The 27,500-nt window shown below is 48.9% G+C and overlaps 2 protein-coding genes across 3 annotated transcripts in view; one reads left to right on the top strand and one right to left on the bottom strand.

Moving 5' to 3' along the window:
• The window catches only part of IPP (intracisternal A particle-promoted polypeptide), a 15,045-nt gene extending 240 nt beyond the window's left edge, over positions 1-14,805 (bottom strand). Inside the window, exons 1-9 of the mRNA XM_082266636.1 lie at positions 14,765-14,805; positions 12,908-13,220; positions 10,089-10,520; positions 9,744-9,899; positions 7,445-7,612; positions 7,197-7,334; positions 5,352-5,474; positions 3,412-3,632; positions 1-385 (exon numbers count right to left, since the gene is read on the bottom strand). The exon at positions 1-385 is cut by the window's left edge and continues 240 nt beyond it. Of these exons, the coding sequence (XP_082122762.1) occupies positions 161-385; positions 3,412-3,632; positions 5,352-5,474; positions 7,197-7,334; positions 7,445-7,612; positions 9,744-9,899; positions 10,089-10,520; positions 12,908-13,199 (1,755 nt within the window). The 5' untranslated portion in view covers positions 13,200-13,220; positions 14,765-14,805 and the 3' untranslated portion in view covers positions 1-160. The remainder of the gene's footprint in view (positions 386-3,411; positions 3,633-5,351; positions 5,475-7,196; positions 7,335-7,444; positions 7,613-9,743; positions 9,900-10,088; positions 10,521-12,907; positions 13,221-14,764) is intronic.
• A 145-nt stretch (positions 14,806-14,950) lies between these two features.
• Positions 14,951-27,500, top strand: part of DPH2 (diphthamide biosynthesis 2) — a 325,835-nt gene continuing 313,285 nt past the window's right edge. For both annotated transcript variants that reach the window (XM_082265012.1, XM_082265011.1), the window contains exons 1-2: positions 14,951-15,021; positions 19,864-20,099. In XM_082265012.1, coding sequence (XP_082121138.1) covers positions 19,941-20,099 — 159 coding nt within the window. In that variant the 5' untranslated portion in view covers positions 14,951-15,021; positions 19,864-19,940. The remainder of the gene's footprint in view (positions 15,022-19,863; positions 20,100-27,500) is intronic.

The following is a 27,500-nucleotide window of genomic DNA, read 5'->3' on the forward strand; positions in this document are numbered from 1 at the left end:
AGCTACCTCTGTATCCCCTGGGGTCACATCACCAGAGCTTTCCCCAATCAGCAGCTATTGCCATCTCGTTATACATCTGAATATTTCCACACTTGGCGTCTGGCATTTTCTGGTCCGGGTGCAGCCTAAGTCTCCCAATCAGTAAATGGCGCGGGAAGCGTCACAAAACTGCCAGGCTGCCCTCGCAGCGGCTGGTGATCATGCTGCCGATCTCAGTCCAGGTGTCCGTGTGCGGGTTGTAAACTTCAACGGAGTCCGAAGTCACGGGGGCGGAAAAATTGTGGAGGATGGCCCTGCCGCCAGCCGCGTACAGAAGTCCGTTCACGCTGACCACCGATACCCCGGCCCGGGGAAACTTCATTGGTGCCACTTCCGCCCACAGCTCCTACAGCCCAAAATATAATCCCCAATGAAAATACAAAACAAGAAATGAAATACAAAATGTAAGAACAATCAGATCATAGGATATCCTTCAATCAGTCAGGTGGAAGTATATATATATATATATATTATATATATATATATATACACATACATATACACACATAGTGCTTTGCGAAAGTATTCGGTCCCCTTGAACTTTGCGACCTTTTGCCACATTTCAGGCTTCAAACATAAAGATATAAAACTGTAATTTTTTGTGAAGAATCAACAAGTGGGACACAATCATGAAGTGGAACGAAATTTATTGGATATTTCAAACTTTGTTAACAAATAAAAAAACTGAAAAATTATTCAGCCCCTTTACTCAGTGCAGCAAACTCTCTCCAGAGGTTCAGTGAGGATCTCTGAATGATCCAATGTTGACCTAAATGACTAATGATGATAAATAGAATCCACCTGTGTGTAATCAAGTCTCCGTATAAATGCACCTGCACTGTGATAGTCTCAGAGGTCCGTTTAAAGCACAGAGAGCATCATGAAGAACAAGGAACACACCAGGCAGGTCCGAGATACTGTTGTGGAGAAGTTTAAAGCCGGATTTGGATACAAAAAGATTTCCCAAACTTTAAACATTCCAAGGAGCACTGTGCAAGCGATAATATTGAAATGGAAGGAATATCAGACCACTGCAAATCTACGAAGACCTGGCCGTCCCTCTAAACTTTCAGCTCATACAAGGAGAAGACTGATCAGAGATGCAGCCAAGAGGCCCATGATCACTCTGGATGAACTGCAGAGATCTACAGCTGAGGTGGGAGACTCTGTCCATAGGACAACAATCAGTCGTATACTGCACAAATCTGGCCTTTATGGAAGAGTGGCAAAAAGAAAGCCATTTCTTAAAGATATCCATAAAAAGTGTTGTTTAAAGTTTACCACAAGCCACCTGGGAGACACCAAACATGTGGAAGAAGGGGCTCTGCTCAGATGAAACAAAAATCAAACTTTTTGGCAACAATGTAAAACGTTATGTTTGGCATAAAAGCAACACAGCTCATCACCCTGAACACACCATCCCCACTGTCAAACATGGTGGTGGCAGCATCATGGTTTGGGCCTGATTTTCTTCAGCAGGGACAGGCAAGATGGTTAAAATTGATGGGAAGATGGATGGAGCCAAATACAGGACCATTCTGGAAGAAAACCTGATGGAGTCTGCAAAAGACCTGAGACTGGGACGGAAATTTGTCTTCCAACAAGACAATGATCCAAAACATAAAGCAAAATCTACAATGGAATGGTTCACAAATCAAAGTCCAGACCTGAATCCAATCGAGAATCTGTGGAAAGAACTGAAAACTGCTGTTCACAAACGCTCTCCATCCAACCTCACTGAGCTCGAGCGGTTTTGCAAGGAGGAATGGGCAAAAATTTCAGTCTCTCGATGTGCAAAACTGATAGAGACATACCCCAAGTGACTTACAGCTGTAATCACAGCAAAAGGTGGCGCTACAAAGTATTAACTTAAGGGGGCTGAATAATTTTACACGCCCAATTTTTCAATTTTTTTATTTGTTAAAAAAGTTTGAAATATCCAATAAATTTCGTTCCACTTCATGATTGTGTCCCACTTGTTGTTGATTCTTCAAAAAAAAATACAGTTTTATATCTTTATGTTTGAAGCCTGAAATGTGGCAAAAGGTCGAAAAGTTCAAGGGGGCCGAATACTTTTGCAAAGCACTGTACATAAGGGGGGGGGGGGGATATGATCAAAATGTATAAATACATAAAGGGGGATATGATCACTATGTATAAATACATAAGGGGGGAAATGATCACTATGTATAAATACATAAGGGGGGATATGATCTCCATGTATAAATACATAAGGGGGATATGATCTCCATGTATAAATACATAAGTGGTCCATATAGTGAACTTGGTGTTGAGATGTGCACTTTAAGGTGATCACAAAGTACAAGGGGGGCGCTCTTTACGTCTAGAGGAAAAGAGATTTCATCTCCAAATATGGAAAGGTTTCTTTACAGTAAGAGCTGTGAAAATGTGGAATAGACTCCCTCCAGAGGTGGTTCTGGGTAGCTCAGTAGATTGCTTTAAAAAAGTTCTGGATTCTTTCCTAGGTGTACATAATATAACTGGGTAATAATATTTATAGGTAAAGTTGATCCAGGGAATATCCAATTGCCTCTCGGGGAATCAGGGATGAATTTTTCCCCTGCTGTAGTAAATTGGATCATGTTTTGCTGGGGTTTTTTCGCCTTCCTCTGGATCAACTGCGGGTATAGGATTGTGTATATGGGATTGTATGGTTGGGTTTTCTTTACTGTTTTTTTGTTTTTTATTGGTTGAGCCAGATGGACATGTGTCTTTTTTCAACCTCACTATGTAACTATAGACACACACACACACTATATATACATATATACACACACACACACACACCACTGCTTGCCTGCACATTTCTCCTCTCTTGATAAATACTCATGGATCTCTGCAGTCTCCTGTCATCTCTGCCCTCATCCAGCCCCCTCCAGCTCCGGAGCTCTCATTGGCTCTCCTATGACTCATCCCTCCCATCCAAACTCTCACGAGAGTCAGAGAGAGAGAGCTGTGCATGATGTCATTTGCCTGACCTAATGACCAGACAAGAAAGAGGAAGTGGGCTGTAGAAGGTATTTACGGGCAGAAAAAAAAAAATGTTTTACTATCCAAAGTTAAAAACAACAAGGACAGAGGATTTCATAGATGGAAAAATGAAAAAATGACTGACAGTCCGCTTAAGGAGTTGAAACAAAGCTCAAGAAGGTAGCCATGTGCTATTTTCCTTTTCTCCTGCAGGTGGCAGTATAACCCTGGGTTTGTTACTATCCAAGCTGTGGCCTATTGCTGGAGGACAATAAAGAAATCTTCACTGAATTACCCCCCCCCCCCCCCACCTTATCCCCCAGAATGTTTGGGGACAAATCAGCTATTTTCTGATGACTGCATGTTACACAAGTTAAATACCTCCTCAAAAGAGTATCTTTCCACAGTGTTCAATGCATCCTGCGCCTCGTTCCATCCGCCCACCACGTACAAACAGTCATTCAAGCAGGCTACGCCCAGATATGCCCGGCGGGTGCCCATGGGTGGCAGTGAGGTCCAGCGCCTGGAAATTGGGTCATACACCTCAACCGCTGACAATTCCAGTCCCTCTTGGCTCATCCCTCCGACCACGTAGATCAACCCTAAAAGAAGAGACAATCCTTTCATGAAGGCATCAAAATAAATGTACAGAAGAGGAAGCGCATGGATTAAAGAGCACCTGTCAGGAGAGGACCATAGGAGTTGCCACCGATGACTTGTTTAAGGTACAAGATCCAAGGCTGTCCTCATAATCCTTATTCCTGTCCTGACAAATTCCGCTCATTAAAATTCCTCATGGAATAACAAAACTTTCATAAAAGGATCACTGAACGGCTGTAAAGTGTCACAAACGTGTCTCCTTTTGTCACAAGTGTCTTCTTTGGTACCTTGTCACCCTACATGGCTCAACGTTTGTGGACACCTGACCATCACACCTATAGGAGCTTGATGGACAACCCATCCCAAAACCAATATAACCATTTCCCTCCCAGTCTATTTATAAATGGAGGCTGGGCAGGACGTTTGTCATTCTGGGTGGACGTCATATGATGTCCACCCAGAACGGGACGCGCTGCAGTGCAATCTGCCATCGGCTGTGTCCACCGGACAGTGTACCGGCTCGCTGACGGTACCATGTGATCGCTGTGACCAGTCACAGCAGATCACATGACAGTTATAAACAATGAATGGCTTTGATTCATGCCAATAATTGTGTACAATTGTGATGTTAGCTGTGATTGGTCACAGTGATCACATGATACTGACAGGGCTAATCACAACAATAATACACACTGAATGAATCAATTTCACCATCATTGGTATCAGTGGGAGGAATAGTGCCCCATCATTGGTATCAGTGGGAGGAATAGTGCCCCATCATTGGTATCAGTGGGAGGAATAGTGCCCCATCATTGGTGTCAGTGGGAGGAATAGTGCCCCATCATTGGTGTCAGTGAGAGGAATAGTGCCCCATCATTGGTGTCAGTGGAAGGAATAGTGCCCCATCATTGGTGTCAGTGGGGGGAATAGTGCCCCCATCATTGGTGTCAGTGAGAGGAATAGTGTCCCATCATTGGTGTCAGTGAGAGGAATAGTGTCCCATCATTGGTGTCAGTGAGAGGAATAGTGCCCCATCATTGGTATCAGTGGGAGGAATAGTGTCCCATCATTGGTGTCAGTGGGAGGAATAGTGTCCCATCATTGGTATCAGTGGGAGGAATAGTGCCCCATCATTGGTGTCAGTGAGAGGAATAGTGCCCCATCATTGGTGTCAGTGGAAGGAATAGTGCCCCATCATTGGTGTCAGTGGGGGGAATAGTGTCCCATCATTGGGGTCAGTGGAAGGAATAGTGCCCCATCATTGGTATCAGTGGGAGGAATAGTGCCCCATCATTGGTGTCAGTGGGAGGAATAGTGCCCCATCATTGGTATCAGTGGGAGGAATAGTGCCCCATCATTGGGGTCAGTGGAAGGAATAGGGACTAACCAATGCCCCATCTTTGGTATTAGGGAAGGAATAGTCCCCGATCGTTAATGTCAGGTGCAGGAATACTGCCCCATTACGGGTATCAGTGGGAGAAGTTGCGCCCCATTCTGGGAGTTAGAGGAAGGAAAAGTGCCCTAAGGACTGGATAAAGGCATATGTAAGGCATGTGTCAACGTGTTGGGAAAACCGATTCCCCCTCTCCTTAGTGAATAGAGCTCCGCCCACACGTTCACCTTTCTATTTGATACAATCTTGCCTTCCACCCAATCAGAAGTTGCACCGCAGTGACAGGTGCTCTTTATACACCCATCCCCCCATTCAGCGCTACGCTCACCTTGTCTCTCGCAGCAGGCAAAGTAATATCTGGGCACAGACATCCTCCCGACCACCTGCCAGGAGTTCTCTTCCGGCGAGAAACGCTCGATGCTGTTTCCGATCTCAACTCCGACCCAGCCGCCTGCGGGAGAACGTTAGAGGGAAATACATTCAGCGCAGGTCACCTTTTCTTCTTGCTGAGCCCCTTCAGGCCTCTAATAATTCCACAAATTGACGCAGCTCTATAATTATTATATTTTTTTGTAAATAAACGCAAGTTGCTCGAGTGCCTGTGGTTGACTTATCAACCTCATTCAATACCTGTACAGCGGAGCTTAGACTGGGAGAGAAAGAAGCAGCACACAGAAATAGTCCTGTGTCCTGCAGTGCTTATGTGCTAAAAGCAGCATGCTGATAGGAGGAGAAAACCAAGTAAGGGAGAGGTGAGCTTATCAGTGTGCTACTTCTTTCACTGTCCAATCATAGGCTGGGGGTGGGACAAGACCTGTAAGTGTTACTTAACTGCCACTGGGAAAAATCAGGTCTCCTCGTCTGCCATACCGAATGAAAATCAAATGTGTATCTAGATAGATTATGATATGAAAGCAACTAGTAGAAGATACAGTATACAGTGCCTTGAAAAAGTATTCACACCACTTGAAATTTTCCAAATTTTGTCATGTTACAACCAAAAACCTAAAAGTGTTTTATTGGGATTTTATGTGATAGATCGACACAAAGTGGCACATAAATCTGAAGTGGAAGGAAAATGATAAATGGTTTTCAAATTTTTCTTTTACCAATAAATCTGTGAAAAGTGAGGCTGCATTTGTATTCACCCCCCCCCCCTTTTACTCTGATACACCCCAACTAAAATCTAGTGGAACCAATTGCCCTCAGAAGTCACCTAAGTAGTAAATAGAGTCCACCTGTGTGTGATTTACTCTCAGTATAAATACAGCTGTTCTGTGAAGCCCTCAGAGGTTTGTTAGAGAACCTTAGCGAACAAACAGCATCATGAAGGCCAAGGGACACACCAGACAGGTCAGAGATAAAGTTGTGGAGAAGTGTAAAGCAGGGTTAGGCTATAATAAAATATCCCAAGCTCTGACCATCTCACGGAGCGCTGTTCAATCCATCATCGGAAAATGGAAAGAATATGGGACAACTGCACCCCTACCAAGACATGGCCGTCCATCTAAACTGACCGGCCGGGCAACCCTACCAAGACATGGCCGTCCACCTAAACTGACCGGCCGGGCCCCTACCAAGACATGGCCGCCCACCTAAACTGACCGGCCGGGCCCCTACCAAGACATGGCCGCCCACCTAAACTGACCGGCCGGGCCCCTACCAAGACATGGCCGTCCACCTAAACTGACCGGCCGGGCAAGGAGAGCATTCATCAGAGAAGCAGCCAAGAGGCCCATGGGAACTCTGGAGGAGCTGCAGAGATCCACAGCTCAGGTGGGAGAATCTCAGCAATCCTGGACTTTTTTCATACATTATATATATATCATATTTGGTGGTTCTAAGTAATTTTCTAGCAAAAAAATACAGATTTATACTTGTGAACAGTGTCAGAAAAAACCTGGTCTTCCTAAGTAAATCCTTTGGATCTACTGTTGGTTGGGGCATAGGATCCAGTCAAGGTCTGCCAAGAGTGACCCAGCATTAATAGGCTTGTGAGTGGTGATCGTGACTCTTGATTGATATATAAAGAGGTCTGAGATTGATCTACCTACCCTTGAGGTTCATCCTCTGACCTGGCGTTGTAGAAGTAACTTGTTCCAGAGATTAGTTTAGAATAGAATAGAGGGAAGTGTGACTTTGGAGTTGGCATATTGTATTATATATGGCTCACCCATGGCATAGATGGCTCCGTGGCAGGCGCAGACCCCTAGGCCACAGCGTGGCTGGGTCATAGAGGCGGCGGTGGTCCACTGCTTGGTGATTGGGTCATAGCACTCCACGCAGTCAAAAATCATGGAGTCCTTTTCACCTGAGACGGAAACATGTGTTAATAAGTGACATCCCCTGAGTGGAGACACAAATTCTTTTCTGGGACATTAGAGATCAGGTAAAAGGTGTTTATTTTTTTCTGGACGGTACCTCCAACCACGTAGATAATCCCCTCCAGAACGATGGTGCACATCCCGCTGCGGGCTTGGTGCAGAGATGACATGGTGCTCCAGTACTGGCTGAATGTATCGAAGCGCTCCACGCAGCTCAGCGCCCGGCTGTCACTCCAGCGTCCTCCCTGCAGGCGGGTGTATCCCCCTAGGTGAGAGAAGAGCCGAGCACTGCAATCATGTTCATACACCGTCCACTCCTGAATATAGGACACTCAGGGTAACTTGGCTACGGAGGCAGAACAGGTACTGAGTATGCAGCAAGCATAAAGCAGACACAGATATTACCAGTGTTGTTCATTTAGATAAAGACAAATGGAAAAATCAAATATTTGGTTTCCCTGGAGAAAAGGCTGCTTGATGTTCCCTTCAGTGCTGCTGACATAAGCAAAAGTTGAAGACACAAAATATAAGCCAGTGGAAGGATTGGCCGGGAGGGGTGGAGGACACTGAATGGAGGTCAGTGGAGGGAGTGGCAGAGAGAGTCGGAGGACACTGAATGGAAGCCAGTGGAAGAAGTGGCAGAGAGGGTTGGAGGACACTGAATGGAAGCCAGTGGAGGGAGTGGCAGCGAGGGTTGGAGGACACTGAATGGAAGCCAGTAGAGGGAGTGGCAGAGAGGGTTGGAGGACACTGAATGGAAGCCAGTGGAGGGAGTGGCAGAGAGGGTTGGAGGACACTGAATGGAAGCCAGTGGAGGGAGTGGCAGAGAGGTGTGGAGGACACTGAATGGAAGCCAGTGGTGGGATTGGCAGAGAGGGTTGGAGGACACTGAATGGAAGCCAGTGGTGGGATTGGCAGAGAGGGTTGGAGGACACTGAATGGAAGCCAGTGGAGGGAGTGGCAGAGAGGGGTGGAGGACACTGAATGGAGGCCAGTGGTGGGATTGGCAGAGAGGGGTGGAGGACACTGAATGGAGGCCAGGGGTGGGATTGGCAGAGAGGGGTGGAGGACACTGAATGGAGGCCAGTGGTGGGATTGGCAGAGAGGGGTGGAGGACACTGAATGGAGGCCAGGGGTGGGATTGGAAGAGAGGGTTGGTGGACACTTAATGGAAGCCAGTGGAGGGATTGGTAGAGAGGGTTGGAAGACACTGAGTGGAAATCATCGGAGAGACTGGTAGAGAGGCGTGGAGGATACTGAATGGAAGCCAGTGGAGAAATTGGTAGAGAAGGACGGTAGCCACTAAATGGAAGTCAGTGGAGGGATTGGTAGAGAGGGATGGTTGGCCACTGAATGAAAGCCAGTTGAGGGATTGGCAGAGATGGATGTTGGTCACTAAATGGAAGCCAGTGGAGGGATTGGCAGAGAGGGTTGGAGGACATTGAGTGAAAGTTAGTGAAGGGATTGGCAGGAAAAGGTGTAGGACACTGAATGAAAGTCAGTGAAGGGATTGGCAGAGATGGATGTTGGCCACTAAGTGGAAGCCAGTGGAGGGATTGGCAGAGAGGGTTGGAGGACATTGAGCTGAGGCCAGTGGTGGGATTGGCAGAGAGGGGTGGAGGATACTGAGTGAATATCAGTGAAGGGATTGGGAGGGAAAGGTGTAAGACACTGAATGGAAGCCAGTGGAGGGGTTGGCAGGGTGAGGTGGAGAACACAGAATGGAAGCCAGTGGAGGAATTGGCAGAGAGGGGTGGAGGACAATGAATGGAAATCATTGGAATGATTGGCAGAGAGGGGTGGAGGACACTGAGTGAAGTTAGTGAAGGGATTGTCAGGGAAAGGTGTAGGACACTGAATTGAAGCCAGTGGAGGGATTGGAAGGATGAGGTGGAGAACACTGAATGGAAGCCAGTGGAAGGATTGGCAGAGAGGGGTGGAGGACAATGAATGGAAATCATTGGAAGGATTGGCAGAGAGGGGTGGAGGACAATGAATGGAGGGATTGGAAGGATGAGGTGGAGAACACTGAATGGAAGCCAGTGGAAGGATTGGCAGAGAGGGGTGGAGGACAATGAATGGAAATCATTGGAAGGATTGGCAGAGAGGGGTGGAGGACACTGAATGGAGGGATTGGAAGGATGAGGTGGAGAACACTGAATGGAAGCCAGTGGAAGGATTGGCAGAGAGGGGTGGAGGACACTGACTGTAAGCCAGTGAAGAGGTTGATTTTTTTGTAGAATGTTGTGGCCCAAAGCCAGACTGGTAAGGAGTTTAGGTGATCAGCGAGGGGGCAGCTCAGATAGTTGGAGACTAGGCGTTGGAGGTAAGAGGGAGCATGAATGTGAACGATGGCATTTTATGATGACATCCAAATAGTGTTTATCGCTCCTTACCAATCGCGTAGAGGAATTTGCGAGCTTTCCTCCGAGGCCACACGCGGGGTGGCTGCAGGAAGTTGCAGAGTTTGCGGTCCTTGGGGGACAGGCTGGGTTCACAGTATTCCCTCAGCAGCGTCTGCAGCGCCACCCGCAGGCTGAAGTCTTTTACGTCTGGAAAGACAGACAAACATTCAAGATTCTGGATAGCTCTCCAATTACCCCCCCCCCCCCCCCCTCCACCGATACTCAGGACATCTGCCAGGGGTTCAGCTGTAAGAACACAGATCTAGAGATCGTAGTACAAGGCTCTATTTTTCTGATTTCATCAATAAACGATCTGAAAACGAGTCAATTCTTTACCTTCAATGTCCTTATGAAGCCTCTGAGGTGGCAGCAGGGGGAACCTCACCGGTTCCATGACCTCCACCACGTGCCTCTTGCGTGTCGCCGTGTCTCTCTGCAGCCATGCCATGGCGGCGGCGAACACCTGGTGCTCGTCCTCGATGCAGAGCTCCTCGCTGCGCAGGAGGCGGGTCAGCTGATCTTTGGTGAGGTTCAGGAACTCGTCGCCTTGTTTCACCTCTGGGAAGTGAGCGTGGATGAAGCTTTCCGTGAACTCCAGCAGAGGCTGACAGGCCAGCTGCTCTGAGAACTGGAAAAAGCCAACGCAATTGGCCGGATCGATCTGCTCCTTTAAGAAGTCGCAGCACAGCCCCACCAGGTCGTTCAGCTGCATCATGTCGGCTGCCACCATCAGTCCCTGCACGTTCTCTGCGTTGATATGAACTGAACCTGGAGGAAATATTCCCAAACAAGACACAGTATCAAAATTAAAAACTAAACTCCAGCCAAAGATAGCATATTTCTGTCAATCCAGTCCTGAGATTTGCACAGCTCTGCCACACAGTGCATCCAGCTGGTGACCTGACTGTTCTTTGTTGCAGTCAGTCAATCAGGGGTACCTTTCAGAGGGGGAGATCTATCTGAACAACATGAAACAGATCAAAAATCACTGGGGTTCAGTGCTGTTTTTTATTTTTATTTTTTTTAGGAAATTAACTAGCAAGGCCTAATGAAATAGAAAGGAAAACTGAGAAAAATATAATAAATCAAAGGTCACGGTGAAAATACAAACTTAGCTTACCTTAGAAGTGGACAATGTCTGTAGGGCAGCAGGCAGCAGACCAGCAGTGGGTGGGGTCAGTAAGGAGTGTGTTAATAAGGACAGTGTCGGTAGAGCGAGCAAGCAGTGGGCGGTGTCGGTAGAGCAAGAAGTGGGCGTTGTCAGTAGAGCAAGCAGTGGGCGGTGTCAGTAGAGCAAGCAGTGGGCGGTGTCAGTAGAGCAAGCAGTGGGCGGTGTCGATACAGCAAGCAGTGGGCGGTGTCGATACAGCAAGCAGTGGGCGGTGTCGGTAGAGCAAGCAGTGGGCGGTGTCGGTAGAGCAAGCAGTGGGCGGTGTCGGTAGAGCAAGCAGTGGGCGGTGTCGGTAGAGCAAGCAGTGGGCGGTGTCGGTAGAGCAAGCAGTGGGCGGTGTCGGTAGAGCAAGCAGTGGGCGGTGTCGGTAGAGCAAGCAGTGGGCAGTGTCGGTAGAGCAAGCAGTGGTCGGGTGTCAGTAAGGACAGTGTTAGTAAGGACAGTGACAGTAGAGCAGAGGATGGTGACCGTAGGAGAGAGGTTGGTGTCAGTAGAGCAGAGGATGGTGACAGTAGGGCAGAGGATGGTGACAGTAGGGCAGAGGACGGTGACAGTAGGGCAGAGGACGGTGACAGTAGGGCAGAGGACGGTGACAGTAGAGCAGAGGACGGTGACACTAGGGCAGAGGACGGTGACAGTAGAGCAGAGGACGGTGACACTAGGGCAGAGGACGTTGACAGTAGAGCAGAGGACGGTGACACTAGGGCAGAGGACGGTGACACTAGGGCAGAGGACGGTGACACTAGGGCAGAGGACGGTGACAGCAGGGCAGAGGAAGGTGACAGCAGGGCAGAGGAAGGTGACAGCAGGGCAGAGGAAGGTGACAGCAGGGCAGAGGAAGGTGACACTAGGGCAGAGGAAGGTGTCAGTAGGGCAGAGGACGATGTCAGTAGGGCAGAGGACGATGTCAGTAGGGCAGAGGACGATGTCAGTAGGGCAGAGGATGGTGTCAGTAGGGCAGAGGACGGTGTCAGTAGGGCAGAGGACGGTGTCAGTAGGGCAGAGGACGGTGTCAGTAGGGCAGAGGACGGTGTCAGTAGGGCAGAGGACGGTGTCAGTAGGGCAGAGGATGGTGACAGTAGGGCAGAGGACGGAGTCAGTAGGGCAGTGGATGGAGTCAGTAGGGCAGTGGACGGTGTCAGTAGGGCAGAGGACGGTGTCAGTAGGGCAGAGGACGGTGTCAGTAGGGCAGAGGACGGTGTCAGTAGAGCAGAGGACGGTGTCAGTAGAGCAGAGGACGGTGTCAGTAGAGCAGAGGACGGTGTCAGTAGGGCAGTGGACGGTGTCAGTAGGGCAGTGGACGGTGTCAGTAGAGCAGAGGACGGTGTCAGTAGGGCAGAAGACGGTGTCAGTAGGGCAGAGGACAGTGTCAGTAGGGCAGAGGACGGTGTCAGTAGGGCAGAGGACGGTGTTAGTAGGGCAGAGGATGGTGTCAGTAGGGCAGAGGACGGTGTCAGTAGGGCAGTGGATGGCGTCAGTAGGGCAGTGGATGGTGTCAGTAGAGCAGTGGATGGTGTCAGTAGAGCAGTGGGCGGTGTCAGTAGGGCAGTGTCAGTAGGGCAGTGGGCGGTGTCAGTAGGGCAGTGGACGGTAAAAGTAGTTTTTTTTATTATTTTATTTTTATAATTCTATGTTTACGTTTTACAATTTTTTTAAAAACAGCCCTGTTGGGGGACTTCTAATCAGATCCCTGATGTCTGACTTTTCAGATAGAGAAATGAGACCTCGATCTCCGTCTCTGTAGCCTCAGCTGCACAGAATGAATGATCGGGAAGAGCTCTGCCCTGTCTCTGTTCATTCACACACTGCGATATAGTGAAGAGTTGCTATGCCTCCGTTATGAATGAACACAGTCAGTAATCTGTACTGATCGCTCACTGTGTTCATTTAGAAGAGGAAGGAGCCATTATATGAGAGAAGTGGCAGTCAGGGAGTGCGCCCCCCTGGTATGTATGTGTGTTATAGACATAGGACGGCCTCTTACCTGAATATATAAAATCCAGCAGGAGCTGGAAGCTGTTGGGTTCCACTTCCTGAATCTGTACCACATCATCGGAGGACTCCTTTAACCCCCCGGACAGCAGAGCCGCAAAATAGGGACTGCTGGCCGCCAAAACCAACTTGTGCACCGAGAAGAGGGCGGGGCCGACCCGTATCTGGAGGTCACAGAACTCCTGCTGCTGCCTCATCTTCTTCATCTGCTGCAGGACGAGCTGTGCATGTTTATCGACCGAGCGATGAGAGCCAACCGATCCGACCGCACACACCGCATCCATCCCAGAGACTGCAGAGAGGACCTGTGAGGAGGAATCACACCAATCACTGCCACCAGCCTCATACTACAGGAGACGGTCAGAGACTGCAGACATGGTACAGGAGATGGTCAGAGACTGCAGACATGGTACAGGAGATGGTCAGAGACTGTAGACATGGTACAGGAGACGGTCAGAGACTGCAGACATACTACAGGAGACGGTCAGAGACTGCAGACATACTACAGGAGATGGTCAGAGACTGCAGACACACTACAGGAGACGGTCAGAGACTGTAGACATAGTACAGGAGACGGTCAGAGACTGCAGACACACTACAGGAGACGGTCAGAGACTGCAGACATAGTACAGGAGATGGTCAGAGACTGCAGACATAGTACAGGAGATGGTCAGAGACTGCAGACATGGTACAGGAGATGGTCAGAGACTGCAGACACACTACAGGAGACGGTCAGAGACTACAGACATAGTACAGGAGATGGTCAGAGACTGCAGACAGAGTACAGGAGACGGTCAGAGACTGCAGACATAGTACAGGAGATGGTCAGAGACTGCAGACATACTACAGGAGACGGTCAGAGACTGCAGACATAGTACAGGAGACGGTCAGAGACTGCAGACATAGAACAGGAGACGGTCAGAGACTGTAGACATAGTACAGGAGATGGTCAGAGACTGCAGACACACTAAAGGAGACGGTCAGAGACTGCAGACATACTACAGGAGACGGTCAGAGACTGCAGACATAGAACAGGAGACGGTCAGAGACTGTAGACATAGTACAGGAGATGATCAGAGACTGCAGACAGAGTACAGGAGACGGTCAGAGACTGCAGACATAGTACAGGAGATGGTCAGAGACTGCAGACATACTACAGGAGATGGTCAGAGACTGCAGACATACTACAGGAGATGGTCAGAGACTGCAGACATAGTACAGGAGACGGTCAGAGACTGCAGACATACTACAGGAGATGGTCAGAGACTGCAGACATAGTACAGGAGACGGTCAGAGACTGCAGACATAGTACAGGAGACGGTCAGAGACTGCAGACATAGTACAGGAGACAGTCAGAGACTGCAGACATAGTACAGGAGATGGTCAGAGACTGCAGACAAAGTACAGGAGATGGTCAGAGACTGCAGGCAGAGTAGTGTCAGGGACTTCCTTGCATTTCCCATGAAATGAATGATGTCTATGTGGAGTTCAGGTGATAACTTGCACTTTAGCTGGGAAATGTGCAAATGTATAATATATTTTTTTTTTTACAATTTAGGGGCCGGTTTTCCAAAAATTAGGAGATTTCTATGAATATTTCCCCCCCAATGATGGAGCGACTACCAGGATGCTGGGCGCTGTGTGGGGGGGAGGGGGGACTTCTTGTCCCAGTGACCACACAGGACATGGAGGGGAATCTTCACAATGGGGACACAGATCGCCAAATATAAAAGTCCTTTTCTTCCATGCAATACTATCTCTGACCAAAGCTGGGAGGGACAGTGGGGGAGGGACAGTCCTGCAGAAAGAGGAGTCTGGGGACACCACAATCACACTGACAGCTACAGACCTGTGTGGGGGCAGGGGGAGCTCCGTGTGTTCAATATTCATTCATACCCCCCCTCCCCCTCTTCCCATTACCATCCCCACCACAATCTCTCTCTCCTGTATCAGAACCAGTCATGTGACCTACCTGCCTCCTCCGATACCAGCCGGAATGACGTCACTTCCTCCTAGAACGGACGGGCCCGGAAGTGGGGCACATGGCGGCCATATTGGAGGAGGCAGGAAGAGTCCTGGAGATGCTGTGTAGTCACCACGTGGGAGGTATGGAGGGACTATCTATGGGGGCTGAGGGGTGTGCAGGGCACTGACTGAGATTATTATCTCTATAGGTTTTCTATAGTCAGACCTGTACAGAGAAATACAATATCCCCTCCCCCCTCTGTATACTGTGCTCTGTATTCATCATCACTGCCCACAGTTGGTCTGTATACACTGCTCCCCCTTCCCCCACTATATATATATATATATACACACACAAGCAGCTCCCCTTCCTGCACTATATATACACATACTGCTCTCTCTCCCCCACTAACACATTACCCAGTCCATACCAGTATAGATACCCAGCATGAGATTTTTCCCCATTGAGATCTGATGTGTTTTCAAAGTGTTCCTTTAATTTTTTTTTGAGCAGTGTAAATATATATATATATATATTCGATGTTGAGTTTACCCACCCTTTACAGCTATAACAGCTTCAACTCTTCTGGGAAGGCATTGATGTTGGACGAGAAGGCCTGGCTCAGAGTCTCCACTCTAATTCATCCTAAAAGTGTTTTATCAGGTTGAGGTCAGCATTCTGTGCAGGACAGTCAAGTTCCTCCACCCCAAACTCACTCATCCATGTCTTTATGGACCTTGCTTTGTGCACTGGTGCACAATCATATTGGAACAGGAAGGAGCCATCCCCAAACTCCTCCCACAAAGTTGGGAGCATGAAATTGTCCAAAATGTCTTGGTATGCTGACACGGGTGAAACTTGACCGGCCTGCACAGGGTCCTGAGCTCAACCTAATAGAACACCTTTGGGATGAATTAGAGCGGAGACTGCGAGCCAGACCTTCTCTCCAACATCAGTGCCTGACCTCACAATTGCGCTTTTGGAAGAATGGTGAAACATTCCCATAGACACTCCTAAACCTTGTGGACGGCCGTCCCAGAAGAGTTGAAGCTGTTATAGCTGCAAAGGGCGGAGCCAACTCAATATTGAACCCTACGGACTAAGACTGGGATGCCATTAAAGTTCATGTGTGTGTAAAGGCCGGCGTCCCAATACTTTTGACAGTATAGTGTATGTATGTGTGTGTATATATATATATACACACACACACACTGAGTATAGGTATACTGATCATCATTTGCTCTCTCTTCATCATCTCTGCTCTGTGTCATCCTTTAAACACAGAATATGGATGTTGTCCTGGCAGATTACATGATAAATATAATATATATACATTGTATACACACACACATATACATACAATATAGATGGTGTCCCTTCCCCTTGCACAGGTGCTTTATATCCATGTCATTAATTTGGTGACTATTTTCTCTAAGGCCCCTTTCACACTTATGCGTCCTATATCGATTTTACCGTGATTGTGACGCAATTGTTTTTCCCGCGGTTTTGACTGGACTTTAAGCAATTCCTTTGTCTTTGGACCTCGAAATGCATTAAAATCGGCCCAAAGTAGTGCAGGAACCACTTTGAAGTAGTTGTGACTTCCAAGTCGCACCGATATGAAAGTCATGGACTACCACTTGTCATGCGACTTTGCAAGTCCCAACTCGCAGGACAAGTCACACATGTGTTAAAAGAGCCTAGGGGAAATTTCTAAGACCTGGTCTGTTGGGAGCACTTAACCACTTCTAGACCGGAAGATTTTCCCCCTTAATGACCAGGCCCTATTTTGCGTTTCGGCACTGTATGACTTTAACCGTTTGCCGACCGCCGCAAGTAAATTTACTGCGGCGGTCAGCCCCGGCCAGGCAGAATGACATTAATTAACGTCACTAGCCTGGGAGGGTTTGGGGAGAGAGCGCGCTCCCACTCTGGCGTGGTCACGGACCCCCCCCCCCCCGCGCGTGTGACCAGCGGACCCGATGTCTGCCGGTCACTCGGCGATCGTCGGGGGGAGAGGGAGAATGTCAGGCAGCTTGTGTAAACAAGCCGCCTGTCATTCTCCTCAGTGTAAAAACACTGATCTATATTAAAAAAGAATAGCGCGCAAATGCAAAAGAAATTACTACCAAATCTTTTTTAATATACATGTCTTTTGGTTCATAGCTGCAGCAGCTTTGGAAATACATGGGTATTTGCTCCCCCAAATTTTTTGCCTGTTTATTATGTATTCGGTCTGACCAGACTATCGAGGTTGAGCAGCCCTCCCCACCCCCCACACACACCTGTACTCAATCAGTGTCCACCATCAAGTGGATATAGGAGGAGTCCCCTGTAGTGCATTTGCACATCTTCCCCAGCAAGGAGTGTTATCTCCAAGGGTTAGAAGGGCTGGATTCATCTCTTTTTCATGGATAGTGTAGGACCCACTGATAATGGGGTACTTTGACGCAGTAGTGGGCTTGAGCACGATATGGCCATATGGTGGGACCAAACCCCCATTTTTATTTATGGATTGTCTTCAGATTTGGTAGTTATTTCTTTTGCATTTGCGCGCTATTCTTTTTTAATATACATGTCTTTTGGTTCATAGCTGCAGCAGCTTTGGAAATACATGGGTATGCTCCCCCAAATTTTTTGCCTGTTTAAAAACACTGATCACATGGATCTACTATGTAGATCCGTTGATCAGTGTCCTTACAGCTCAAGCCACAGCCAATCACAGTAGAAAGCACGCCCCTAGGGACACACATAGCCCCGCCCTTTAAAAAAAAAAAAGTTAACCCCTTCCCTGCCAGTGTATTTTTACAGTAACAGTGCATATATATAGCACTGATTACTGTAGTAATGTCACTGGTAACCCCAAAAGTGTCAAAAATGTCAGTCAAGGGTCCGATCTGTCCGCCGCAATGTCGCAGTACCGCAAAAAAAATCGCAGATCGCCGCCATTATGCGTTAAAAAAAAAAACAACAAAAATGACAAAAATCTTTCCCTTTGTTAGTAAACGCGATAACTTTTGCGCAAACCAATCAAAATACGCTTTTTGCGATTTTTTTTTTTTTTTTTACCAAACATAGGTAGGATAAAACAAATTGGCCGAAAATGTTAAAAAATTTTGATTTTTACATTTTTTTTTTGGGGAATTTCATATAAAAAATTTGAAAAATATTGTTATTTTTGCAAAATTGTCGCTCTTTTTTTGTTTATAGCGCGTGATCAAAAAATTGCAGAGGTGATCAAATACCACCAAAAGAAAGCTCTGTTTGTGGGAAAAAAAGGACATCAAATTCGTTTAGGTACAGCGTCGCACGACCGCGCAATTGTCCGTTAAAGTCACGCAGTGCCGAATCGCAAAATACCCCCTGGTCGTTTAGCAGCAAAATCCTCCGGGGCTTAAGTGGTTAACGGACAATTGCACGGTCGTGCGACGCTGTACCCAAATTAAATTGATGTCCTTTTTTCTCCCACAAACAGAGCTTTTTTTTTGTGGTATTTGATCACCTATGCGATTTTTATTTTTTGCGCTATAAACAAAAAAGAGCGACAATTCTGAAAAAAAGAACAATATTTTTCACATTCTACTAAATGACATCCCCCCCCCCCCCCCAAAAAAAAAATTTAAAAATCTAATTTTTTTTAACATTTTAGGAAAATTTGTTTTCTGCTACATATTTCTGGTAAAAAAAAAATCGCAATAAGCGTATTTTGATTGGTTTGCGCAAAAGTTATCACATCTACTAACTACGGGAAAGATTTATGTCATTTTTATTGTTTTTCTTTTTTTTACTAGTAATGGCGGCGATCTGGATTTCTTTCCGGGACTGCGACATTGCGGCGGACAGATCGGACCCTTAACTGACATTTTTGACACTTTTGGGGGTATCAGTGACATTACTGCAGTAATCAGTGCTAAAAATATGCACTGTCACTGTACTAATGACACTGGCAGGGAAGGGGTTAACTTTATTTGAGAAGGAGGGGTTAAGTGTGTCCCTAGGGGCGTGATTCTAACTGTGATTGGATGTGGCTTGTGGTGTAAGAACAGAGATATAGAAATTCTGCATAGCAGGACCGTATGATCTCTATTCTTACACAGGGGAGAATGACAGGCGGCTTTGTTTACATTAGCCGCCTGCCTTTCTCCCGGTGTAACGGACAATTGCGAGTGCCCTGCGGGGTCCGTGAATGAGCGGGGGCGGTAGCGCGCGCTCGCCCCCTAGAGCCTCACAGGCTAGCGACATAGTACTACGTCGCTTTGCCTGTGAGGGGCTGACTGTCGCAGTAAATATACTGTGGGCGGTCGGCAAGTGGTTAAAACGGCAGACCGCCGTTCTGAGGCCTTACAGTTAGGCAGTCGGAAATCAGTGCTATAAATATGCACTGTCACTGTAATAATGACACTGGCAAAGAAGGGGTTTAATGCAGTAAGTTATCAAGGGGTTAAATGAGAACCTAGGGGAGTGTTTCTAACTGTGGGGGGGGCGTGGCTTGTGAAATGATCATAGAGACATGTGATTCTATATAGAAGGATCACAGGCGCTCTGTGATCATTCCAGGGAGAAGAACGGTCAGCTGTGTTTACAACATCCGACCGTTCTTCTCTCTAAGCGGGGAGCGATCGCGGGTGTCAGGCGGCAATCAGAGCCGCCTGCCCCGTGCATCGGAGTCCCCACTGCCGAGTGGCACGCGCTCGCCCCCTGGCTGCAGGCACACGACCGGCGTATACCGACCTCGGTTCGCACAGGAGGGCCACTTTGCCGCAGTATAACTGCGGCGGGCGGTCGAGAAGTGGTTAAGGACTGAGGTTGGGAACCTCTGCACTAAGGCAATGGGATGAACAATCTGCAGTGTTAAAATGTATAAATAGTAAAAAAAAAAAGATTTTTATATTTTAATATATTCAAAAAAGATCTTCTGTCAAGGAGGTCACTGTACATCGCTAAAATCATATATGCCTAATATTTGTATTTTTATTTGACAGATTTGTGTGATTACAACCAATGACGTGATCCGTGCAGTTAGCCCCTCCCTCGCTGACCGTCCACAGATCGCAGGAATATGAGCAGCGCTCTGTTCAGCAGTGACGCGGAGAACGTCATCCATCGGGCCCTCAGTACTCCGGAACCGGGGGCCACTAGATGCTCCGACCGGTCCCTGGAGGAGATCTATGAAATTCAAAGGACTGTTCAGTTTATTCAGGAGAACGGAGCCAAAAAGGTTCGTCATAACCGCGCCGATTTATGACTTGGCAGACTTGAGTTAGAGGTTGCAAATAAACTTCGCAGCAGCGACCTTCCACCAGGTTCATTGATGGAGTGTGTGTAGTGAAAACAGAAGCGCCGGCCTTTGATTAATCACAACTACTGCACCTGAAGCTCCCTGAATACCAGGGAAAAAGTACCACAATATACAGTATCTCCCAAAAGTAAGTACACCCCTCACATTTTTGTAAATATTTTATTCTATCTTTTCATGTGACAACACTGAAGAAATGACACTTTGCTACAATGTAAAGTAGTGAGTGTACAGCTTGTATAACAGTGTAAATTTACTGTCCCCTCAAAATAACTCAACACAAAGCCATTAATGTCTAAACCGCTGGCAACAAAAGTCAGTACACCCCTAAGTGACAATGTCCAAATTGGGCCCAAAGTGTGAATATTTTGTGTGGCCGCCATTATTTCCCAGCACTGCCTTAACCCTCTTGGGCATGGAGTTCACCAGAGCTTCACAGGTTGCCACTGGAGTCCTCTTCCCCTCCTCCATGATGACATCACAGAGCTGGTGGATGTTAGAGACCTTCCCCTCCTCCACCTTCTGTTTGAGGATGTCCCACAGATGCTCAATAGGGTTTAGGTCTGGAGACATGCTTGACCAGTCCATCACCTTTACCCTCAGCTTCTTTAGCAAGGCAGTGGTCATCTTGGAGATGTGTTTGGGGTCGTTATGTTGGAATACTGCCCTGTGGCCCGGTCTCTGAAGGGAGGGGATCATGCTCTGCTTCAGTATGTCACAGTACATGTTGGCATTCATGGTTCCCTCAATGAACTGTAGCTCCCCAGTGCCGGCAGCACTCATGCAGCCCCAGACCATGACACTCCCACCACCATGCTTGACTGTAGGCAAGACACACTTGTCTTTGTACTCCTCACCTGGTTGCCCCCACACACGCCTGACATCATCTGACACCAAATAAGTTTATCTTGGTCTCATCAGACCACAGGAGATGGTTCCAGTAATCCATGTCCTTAGTCTGTTTGTCTTCAGCAAACTGTTTACGGGCTTTCTTGTGCATCATCTTTAGAAGAGGCTTCCTTCTGGGATGACAGCCATGCAGACCAATTTGATGCAGTGTGCAGCGTATGGTCTGAGCACTGACAGGCTGACCCCCCACCCCTTCAACCTCTGCAGCAATGCTGGCAGCACTCATACGTCTATTTCCCAAAGACAACTTCTGGATATGACGCTGAACACGGCACTCAACTTCTTTGGTGGACCATGGTGAGGCCTGTTCTGAGTGGAACCTGTCCTGGTAAACCGCTGTATGGTCTTGGCCACCGTGCTGCAGCTCAGTTTCAGGGTCTTGGCAATCTTCTTATAGCCTAGGCCATCTTTATGTAGAGCAACAATTCTTTTTTTCAGATCCTCAGAGAGTTCTTTGCCATGAGGTGCCATGTTGAACTTCCAGTGACCAGTATGAGAGAGTGAGAGCGATAACAACAAGTTTAACACACCTGCTCCCCATTCACACCTGAGACCTTGTAACACTAATGAGTCACATGACACCGGGTAAGGAAAATGGCCCAATTTGGACATTGTCACTTAGGGGTGTACTCACTTTTGTTGCCAGCTGTTTAGACATTAATGGCTGTGTGTTGAGTTATTTTGAGGGGACAGTAAATTTACACTGTTATACAAGCTGTACACTCACTACTTTACATTGTAGCAAAGTGTCATTTCTTCAGTGTTGTCAAAAGATAGAATAAAATATTTACAAAAATGTGAGGGGCGTACTTAATTTTGTGAAATTAAAATTATGAAGTGTAAATCAAACACACATAACATTGCCAATATGTGCCGCCATATGTGGCTAAAAGTGCAATACAGTGCAAATAAAGAAAAATGATATCAGCAAAGTCCAAATGAAATTATGGGCTCAAACAGGTCAAGACTCAATCGTTTCCAAGTGCTGCATGCATCACCAATGTGCTAAAAAATGTTGAGTTGTCTGCTTACCATTTTAGTTTTCACCTGTTTGAGCATAATCGCTTCATTTGAACTTTGTTGATATAATTTTTCTTATACACTTCAAAATTTTATTCACAACATCGCACACATATATATATATATATATATTATATCATTGATGGAGTACATCTGTTCATTTACACATTGGAAGCCTAGGTGGAGAATTCAGCTGGTTGATCACTTTCAGTCTACGATACAGATTTCCACCGCACTCCATATTTTTACTGAACAACAAATTAGGGATGCGCCGATACCTTACACTTGTACTTGTGAAAATGCTTTCTGGTGCCAAAAACCAATCGCCCTTTAACCACTTATCGCAAATCGATGTAGCCCTACGTTGGCTACAATAAGTGGCTGTACCAGGGTGATGGGTGCAGCTAGAGACATCATCCGGGTACCATTTTTTAGAACCGGCGGTCTGCTTTCAGGCGGTAATGATCGTTACCCCAGCGAGCGGGAGGGGACGCCCTTCCGCGGATCTGCCCGGGTCTCCCGTCCCACCGGGACACCCGAGCAACCAGCCGGCGCGTCCGCCTGCTGGTTGGAGTCCCAATCAAAGCCAGGTTCGGCTTTGATCGGGTCTCCGATAATGTAACCCGGAAGCGGAGTTCATGACGTCATGTCCGGGTTACTCGGCTTCTAAAGGCGCTGAATTTAAAAACTGTCAGTATTCAAAAATGTAGTTTCTCTTATGTCTTCCGACAGTCGCCGCCTCTTCATATTCGTCACATATGGGGTATTAGACTTTGCTCCGAAGGAGTAGCTAGGCAACAGAATATGTTAACAATAAAGCTTTAACATATCCCACCCTCAAGGGGTGGTCCCCTCAGTCAATACCCTCCTACTTCCTGCAACCATATCTCAGTTTTAATGTCTAGCTTGTCAGGAGTGGCTGGCTCTCTCTGTGCTGGGACTTTTTGTCCCAGACTCTTTCTTCTTTTTAATATTTTGTTTGAGTTTTTTCTCTACCTTTACTTAGCTGTTATTTTTGTCAGCATTAGTTAGTTCTTCGGACGAAGAGGATCATGCGGACTGGGTCTCGGGCTGATCCCCCTGATCGCAGGTCGTGGGTCAGTGGCTTCCCAGTCTGCCATCGAGCGTTCAGCCAGGTAACGCTCCTGGCACAGTGAACGACCCATCCCTGTTCGGTGCAGGGATGATTGGTGAGGTGGCTACCTCACCGGACGCTGTGCGGTTTCTTAACCGCCATTGTGTGCGTCTTGAATTGCGACTCTCCCTGCCTCATGTGCAGCGGCTTGTTCGCCTGTGCGGGTTCCCCACGCCATGTGAGGTAAGTGTATCTATGTGGGGACCTGTCTGTCTGGGGGGGGTCTCAGTCTGGGACTGTGTAACCTGCCTTTAATCACACTGCTTGTCTCCCTATCTCTCGGCTGCATGCTGTGGGCTGCAAGGGGGGGGGGGAGCTGTGTGACACTGTGTGTGTCAGGCTGGGCAGTGTGGGAAGCTGTGTGCTGTGGGGCATGTTTTTATGGCATGTTGGGGCATATACAGCGATCGCTGCGGCGATCTAACATGTATCCATATAATGGGATAAAATTGTGTGTGTTTTTATGCACTATGGAGCGGCGATTTCGGCGCCAAACGACGCCATTTTACCGGCGCCCGCTCCGGCCGCATGGTTTACATGCACGGCGGCCATTTTCTTGTAGCCTCCATAGGCTTACATAGAGCGCCCTGGCAGCATCACTTCCTCTTTCCTGGAACACCGATCGAGGCAGCAGCAGCAGCGGGGTCTCCTCAGGTTTTATCCTTCTATTCCTGTTGGCCATTGCCTGTATTCAGTCTGTATATTCCCTGTGGGGGTCTCATTGTGCCTGAGTGTGGTGCGGTGGGCTGCGCTTGCCGCGCTTGCTAAAAGGGGGCAGTTAACCCTTGGTTGTCTGGCATTACAGGGGCAATGGATTCTCAGGAGGGCAAGTTTCCCACAGTATTGGTGGAAAGCCAGGGGACCGCTGTTTCCACCCCAGGGGGGGATTTAGCCACTATTGTGGCTGGCCTTGCTGCCCAGGTGCAAATGCTGGTGGCTGCTCAATCTACTAAACGGCCCAGAGTTGCTCTGTCCTCTGATTCTGAGGGTGAAGGTGATGGGGCTGTTCTGGCAGGGACCCCCTTATCAGGGTCCCGCTCCTCCCTTGATCTAGTGGGGTCTGAGGTGGAGGCTGAAGTTGAGGGGGTCGATAATTCTCCCCCTGGCTCGCCTGAAGAGCTTGCAATCATGGATGAGTTGATTGCTTCCATTAAGCAAACGCTGCGTTTGCAGGACGAAGTGTGTCCCCCCGCTGCCTTGGCGGCTTATGGGACGCAGAGAAAACGCAGGACGCCGCAGGTTTTTCCCTGCAATGCTGATTTTCAGCGCGCTGTTAAAGATCAATGGCGCGATCTGCGCAAACCTTTTGCGGTACCAAGTAAATTCAAGCTGCGTTATCCTTTCTCGCCTGCCACTGATGAACGGTGGTGTGTGCCTCCGCCAGTGGATCATGCAATTGCGGTTTTGAACAAAGCCACTGCGATTCCTGCAGAGGGTTCCCCTGTTTTCCGTGATGCCACGGATAGGAGACTGGAGTCTCTTGCCCGTCATACTTATTCTGTTACGGGTTCTATGCTTAAGGCTCTGTTTGCTTCTCTCATGGCGGCCCAGGCGATCGCAAGTTGGACGCAGATGCTTAGGCGCGTCCTAGTGGCCGATTCGGCCTCGGCGGCGACCCTGGATATGGTGGATCAGATCCACCAGGGTGTCATGTATCTGTGTGATGCGGACCTGGACCTGATTCCGTTGGCTGCACGTGTGCACAGCGTGGCGGTGTTGTCTCGCCGCCTGGTTTGGTTGAAATGTTGGTCGGTGGACCAATCTTCACGTAAAACCTTAGCCAATCTGCCTTATGATGGGTTTTGCCTTTTTGGGGAGTCCCTGGATGTGTTGATTAAGGGGATCACCGGGGGTAAGAGCACTCTCTTGCCCCATTTCCCCAAGGCTAAGGGGGCTTCTGGGAAGAAGCATGCAACTTTTCGGCCCCCTCAAGGGTCCTTTCGTGCCTTTCGGCCGCACTACAAGGGCAAACCGTTCAAAGGCCAAGGCTCTCAGAAGAAGCCCTGGTCTGGGAAACAGAAGTCCGGCCAATCCGGACCTGCGGCCCATAACAGTTCGGCCTGAAGGGGCGCCCTCACCCAGTTTTGGGGTGGGGGGACGCTTGCTCGGTTTTCTTCAGCCCTGGTTGGCCCGTGTGCGGGACAGATGGGTTCTGGAAATCGTTCGATCTGGTTACAAGATCGAGTTTCTCTCTCGGCCGGAGAGCAGATTTTTTCCCTCAAATCTACAACTGTCTCCAGAGCGCCTGCGGGATCTGCACCTGGCGGTGCGGGACCTGAGGGCTCAGGGTGTGGTGGTTCCGGTACCTCATCGGGACAGATTTCGGGGGTTTTATTCCAATCTGTTCACCGTGCCCAGAAAGGAGGGCAAGGTTCGTCCGATTCTGGACTTGAAGGCTCTGAACCGCTCTGTGCGGGTTCGCAAGTTCCGCATGGAGTCCCTGCGCTCGGTGGTGGCTGCCCTGGTTCCGGGGGAATTCATGGCCTCCATCGATTTGAAGGATGCGTACCTTCACATCCCCATATTCGAGGGTCATCAGAGATACCTTCGATTTGCCATTGCGGAGGATCACTACCAGTTCGTGGCGTTGCCCTTTGGGCTCGCCTCGGCTCCGCGGGTCTTCACCAAGGTGCTTGCACCAGTTCTGGCATTATTGAGGGCCCAGGGCATTTCTGTCCTAGGGTATCTGGACGACATTCTGATTCGGTCTACGACCAGTCAGGGTCTGGAGAAGGACCTGTCTGTCACAATGCAAACTCTGCAGGAGTTCGGTTGGACGATCAATGTTCCAAAGTCGACACTGAGTCCGTCGGTTCGTCTTCCCTATCTGGGAATGATACTGGACTCGGTGCAGGCGAAGGTCTTCCTGCCGGAAGACAAACTCAGGACTCTTCAGGAGGAAGTCAGGTCCCTCAGGGACGTTCCACACTCGTCTCTGCGGGCGTGTATGAGATGTCTGGGATTGATGGTCTCGGCCTTCGAGGCGATTCCTTTCGCTCAGTTTCACACGCGGGGTCTCCAGGCGGAGATCCTGTCCAAGTGGGACGGGCGACCTCAATCTCTGGATCTTCAGATCTCGTTGAGTCATCGCACCAGGGAAAACCTTCTGTGGTGGCTCCAGTCCCCGTTGGTGTCCGGGGGCAAGTCGTTTCGTCCGATCTCGTGGACGATAATCACCACGGATGCCAGCCTGTCGGGCTGGGGTGGTGTTCTGGGCGTTCTGTCCGCCCAGGGGACCTGGTCGGAGGGGGAGTCTTCCCTCCCGATCAACATTCTGGAATTGCGTGCGATAAGGCTCTGTCTTCATCGCTGGACGGACCGGCTGCAGGGCTGCCCGGTTCGGGTGCAGACGGACAATGCCACGGCGGTGGCCTACATCAACCACCAAGGGGGCACCAGGAGTGCCCGAGCGGCTCGAGAAGTGGCCGACATTCTGTCTTGGGCCGAGACTCATGTCCCGGCGATAACGGCGGTTCACATTCCGGGAGTGGAGAACTGGCAGGCGGACTATCTGAGTCGCCAGACCCTGGATCAGGGGGAATGGTCTCTCCATCCGGCTGTCTTCCAGATGTTGTGCGCGAAGTGGGGTCTTCCAGATGTGGACCTGTTCGCGTCTCGCCTCAACTACAAGGTGAAGAGGTTCGTGGCAAGGACGCGCGACCCTCGGGCAGACGCGTCGGACGCGTTAGTGGCCCCGTGGCATCAGTACAGGCTGATGTACGCTTTTCCACCGATTCAGTTGCTGTCCAGGTTCCTTCGCAGGTTACACTCGGAACGCAGCACGGTGATTCTTGTGGCACCGGACTGGCCTCGCCGGTCCTGGTACGCAGACCTCGTGAATCTGGCGGTCGACGCCCCCTGGCGTCTGCCTCTTCGAGACGATCTACTGTCTCAAGGCCCGATTTACCATCCTGCTTTACAGTCGCTGGCTTTGACGGCCTGGCTGTTGAGACCGAGGTCCTGAAGGAGAAGGGTCTCTCTCCAGAGGTCGTTCATACCTTGATCAACGCGAGGAAGTCTTCCTCGGGAAAGGTTTATTACCGTACTTGGAAGGCCTATTTTGCCTGGTGTGAGTCCAGGGGGTTTTCACCCCGCACGTACTCGGTTTCCCGTGTGCTGTCTTTCCTTCAGACGGGTGTCGATCAGCGTTTGGCGCTGGCCACGATAAAGGGTCAGGTGTCTGCGCTGGCCGTTCTGTTTCAACGTCCCGTGGCTTCCATCTCCTTGGTTGGTACTTTTATTCAGGGTGTGCGGCATCT

Source organism: Pelophylax lessonae (genome assembly GCF_965119305.1).
Source record: "Pelophylax lessonae genome assembly, chromosome: 8".
Classification (NCBI taxonomy): Eukaryota; Metazoa; Chordata; class Amphibia; order Anura; family Ranidae; genus Pelophylax; species Pelophylax lessonae.